Consider the following 4,566-nt stretch of genomic DNA (forward strand, 5'->3'; position numbering starts at 1 on the left):
CATGGTTCAAATCCTGGACCTGGTGGCTTGCTTTCTCACTTTATCTCTCTCTCTCTGTCTCCTTGTCAAATTAAAAAAAAAAAGAATGAATAATTAAAATAAAATAATTCTGTTTAAAAAAAAAAGAAAAGAAAAAGAAAGCAATCATGGATACCAGAGACAGTGTGGAAGAAGGGTGAGACATGGCACAAGGTGAGAGATAGGTAATCAAGGATGGCAAAAATAACAAAATATACAGGAAACAACTGGAAAATTATTTGTTGAAGATAACACGTATGTTGATGTGCTTGATTGAGCCAATTTACAGTGTGTTCTGGATGGGTGTTCTGGATGGGAAATCTCCTTTTGTTTGCAGTAATGATGTATAGTGAATGAATGTAAATAAATAAAAGAAACTAGAAAAAAACGAAAAAATAAGTTTACAAAGTTTTAGTTAGACAGGAAAAATAAGTTCTGGTGGTCTACTGTGTAATAGCAAGGTGATTATAACATTTTGGTTTTCCTGGATTTAGTTCTATTCCAATGTATATAAGTAAAAAGTCTGAAAGTATTATAATCAAAAATTAGAATTGTATTAGATTGTTGGGAAAGTCATAACATGTTCTTCTATGTTTTTCTATGCAAAAATGCATCATGACTTTCCCGATGACCCAATATAACCAACATTTATAACCAGTAAGTATCTTAATTTTTTTGGAGAGGGTTTTGCTATAGGGCGCATGCGTTCGCCAGAAAGACAGAGAGAGACAGAGAGATACAAAGCGAGAAATCACCCCCAGGGGGGATGGCCACGCCGCAATCCCTTCTCCTCCTTTCTCCTCTCGGGATCTTGGGCATGCACGCACACGCGCCTGGCATGAGTGTAAGCCACCGGGTCCAGGACTCGAACCACGGTTGACTACATGGGAGTCCAGCAACATAGCTACTACGCTAACTGCTGGTCCCTATAACCAGCATTTCTGAGAAAATATTCCAATCCTAGATTCACTAATGAAATTTTCTAAATGACACATATTACATTATAATTTCTCTTTTTCCTTCAAACTGCCTTTGCCATGAATGTATGACAGAGAAAACTCTTCCTAATCAAAACTCCCTTCTCTCCAAACATGCACTTACATAAGCAGATCCAAATCCCAAACCTTCCAGAATCAAAAAAAAAAAAAAAAATACATGGAGTTTCCGAAGTTCACAGAGCATAAAACAAGAAGAAAGAAAGAACTAAAGAGAGGAATAAATAAGAAAGGAAACAGAAAATTTTAAAAAAAGAAAATTATTACTAGAAAAAAAATCTTGACTTTGTTTTCAACCAACTTAAGTAAATCTTTATATCTTCAATACGTGTGAATGAATGCATGCTTGAAACTGAGGTCTCAGAACCATGCCTCATTTCATCCTCATTAGCTCTTATAGAATAAATTTCACATCTTGGGATCTATTCCCTATTCAGGAGATAAAACATCATATCCTCTAAGATCCATACAAACAGGAAAGAAGCCACAGAGCAAAGGATCGCTTCCTACCTTAACAGCTTCTCCAAGAGTTTGGTTTTTGTCAGCTTCCTCACTGGAGTGCAATTCAAGTCTATAATTCAACTCCTGCAGCTGTTGTGCCTGTTCATTCAGTAGCATTTGTGCCTGCTGTTCCCGAAGTAATGCATTATTTAGTTCTTCACATGCACTTTCAAACTTCTCATGGGTGATCAATTTCTTCAAAAAAAAACAAAAAAATCAGTTACAAGTTAACTGTATTGCTTTATCATTTAATCTTCAGAATTCTATTTGCTGATACAAAGAATATAATGCAAACATTTCTAAGTGTCTGATACATGACCACAAAAACATAATTTAATTTCATAGGTCAAGATAAAAATATCATTCTAGTTTAATTTACTTTATACATCAATTCCTGTAAATCACTACAGCTTGTAAAATGTATTTGCCCAACTTGAACATACTTCCCACCAGAACAACTAAAGATATCATACACTTTATCATCAACAATCTTCCATTTCTGTGTCCCTCAAATGTCATGCCTTTCTATGTATTTCCTAGAATCCTTTCTTCTCTTTCTCCCTCATCCCACATTGTCTCCAATGTGTATAATCATTTTCCATACTTCTGTATCCTCTAATCTTTCAGTTTCCACTATAGAGTGAGGATAGGACAGTCGGTATATATGAAGTGGACACACACGATGTCTCTCTTTCACAGCCTGACTTGCTTCACTCAGCAGTACATCTTCCATATTCATCTACTTTTTATCAAATGTCAGGATCTTGTTTTTTATGGCTGAGTAGTATTCAGTAATGTATATATGCCACACTTTTTCAATCCATTCATCTGTTCATGGACATTTGGGTTGGTTCCATGTCTTAGCAATTGTGAATGATGCTGCAATAAATATAGACATGCAAGTACTTTTTCAACTGAACATTTTCTTATCCTTTGGGTAGATACCCAGGAGTAGAATTGCTGGATCATATGGTAGTTCTACTTGTAGATCTTTGAGGAATCTCCATATTGTTCTCCACTGTGGTTGTACTAATTTACATTCCTACCAACAGTGTAGAATTCCCTTTTCATCACAGCCTTGCCAGCACTTATCATTCTTTGTTTTTATCATCTTAGCCATTCTGACTGGTATCAGGTGATATCTCATTGTGGTTTTGATTTTCATCTCCCTTACAATAAGAAATGTTGAGCATTTTTTCATATGCTGTTTGGCAGTTTATATATCTTCCTTAGAGAGTTGCTTGTTCAGCTCATTTTCCTATCTTTTAATTGGGTTGACCACATTTTTTTCAGGTAAGCTGCTTGAGTTCCCTGTGTATTCTGGTTTTTAGTCCATTATCTGAGGGATAGTTTACAAAAATATTTCCCATTCTGAGAGTTGTTGATTTACACTAATTAATCTTTTGCTATACAGAAACTTCTTAATTTGATGTAATCCCACTTGCCTATTTTTTGAATTATTGCCTGCACTCTGGGGGTCTTATTTAAGAAGTCTTCACCACGGCTAGCAAGTGGCATGGTGGTTAAGATGCTGGACTCCCACATGGCCAACTGTGGTTCAAGTCCCTGACCTGATAGCTTGCTTTCTCATGATCTATTAGAATAAAAAATTCTCTCTCTTTCTCTCTCTCATGAGTGGACATACCCTGTAGAAAATTTTAAAATAATAGTAATATAGGGAACAATATGTGGCATGGTGAAGGCACTGGACACTCTCACATGGCTGACTGACCATGGTTTGAGACATGGACCTGGTGACTTGGTTTCTCACTTTCCCTCCTCTCTCTGTGTCTCTCTCTGGTCAAATTAAAATGAATGAATGAATGAATGAATAAAATAAAATAAATAATTCCAAAAACATAGTAGTAACAATAAATAGAATTAAATAATTTTAAAAATATTTTTAAGTCTTTGCCTACTTTAATGTCTCCCAGAATTTCCGCAGTGTTTTCCACCATAGTTTTATATTTTTGAGGTCTTAGGTTTATATCTTCTATCTACTTTGAGTTGATTTTTGTTAATGGTGAGAGATAGAGGTCCAGATTCATCTTTCTGCAGGTGGATACACAGTTTTTCCAGCACCGTTTGCTAAAGAGGTTTGCTTCTTCCCACTGGATTGACTGGTTACCTTCATCAAAAATCAATTGGCTGTATGTCTTGGGATTTATTTCTGGGGTTTCTATTCTGTTCCATTTGTCCACATGTCCGTTTTTGTACCATATATAAATGTTTGCCAATAAAACTGTGCAACATAATAAACAACGTGATTTTTTTACTATATTTTTTATTTATCTTGCTCTTCTTTTAATTAATTAATTTATTTATTTATTTATTTATTTACATTCATTCACTGTACATCATTACAGCATACAAAATGAGGTTTTTCCATTCAGAATACACTGTATATTGGCTCAATCAAGCAAATCAACATATGCGTTACTGTCAACAAATAATTTTCCATTTTTTATTTCCTGTATATTTTGCCTTTTTTCCCATCCTTGATTCCCTATCTCACCCTCTGCCATCTCCCACTCTCCTCCCACACTGTGTCTGGTATCTATTGTTGCTTTCTATGCCTCCCCATTTTATTCTTTCACTAAATATCTTAATAAATCTAAATATTTTTAACAGCAAACACAGCTGATATATACATATCCATGAACACAAGTGACTTTAGGCATAAACCTCAGTGAATAAAATGAACATACTATAAAGTAGCATCTAGCTAGGGCTATATAGCTTACTGCAGTCATCAAAAAGGTATTTTTAATGCTTTTTTTTTTTTTCTTCAAAAATTTTTTTATTAATTTACATTCATTCCCTGAGCATCATCACACATACTAAATGTGGTTTCCCATCCAGTATAAACTGCATAGTGGCTTAATCATGCATGTTGTCATCCATAATATTACATTTCCACTTTCATACATATATGTTTTTCACCCCATGTCTAACCATCTGCCCTATTCCACTCTCTTATTACACTATCTCTGCTGTCTACAGTTGTCTTCCAGGGGAGTTATTGAAAATGTGATACATGCAAGTAAAGGGA

The 4,566-nt window shown here is 34.9% G+C and overlaps 1 protein-coding gene across 2 annotated transcripts in view; it reads right to left on the bottom strand.

Annotated features, from left to right (window-relative positions):
• CCDC171 (coiled-coil domain containing 171) overlaps positions 1-4,566 on the bottom strand; it is a 351,100-nt gene that overhangs the window by 177,998 nt on the left and 168,536 nt on the right. For both annotated transcript variants that reach the window (XM_006171185.3, XM_006171186.3), the window contains exon 21: positions 1,524-1,709. In XM_006171185.3, the coding sequence (XP_006171247.1) occupies positions 1,524-1,709 (186 nt within the window). The remainder of the gene's footprint in view (positions 1-1,523; positions 1,710-4,566) is intronic.

The sequence above is a fragment of the Tupaia chinensis genome, unplaced genomic scaffold, assembly GCF_000334495.1.
Source record: "Tupaia chinensis unplaced genomic scaffold, TupChi_1.0 Scaffold149424_1, whole genome shotgun sequence".
NCBI lineage: Eukaryota > Metazoa > Chordata > Mammalia > Scandentia > Tupaiidae > Tupaia > Tupaia belangeri.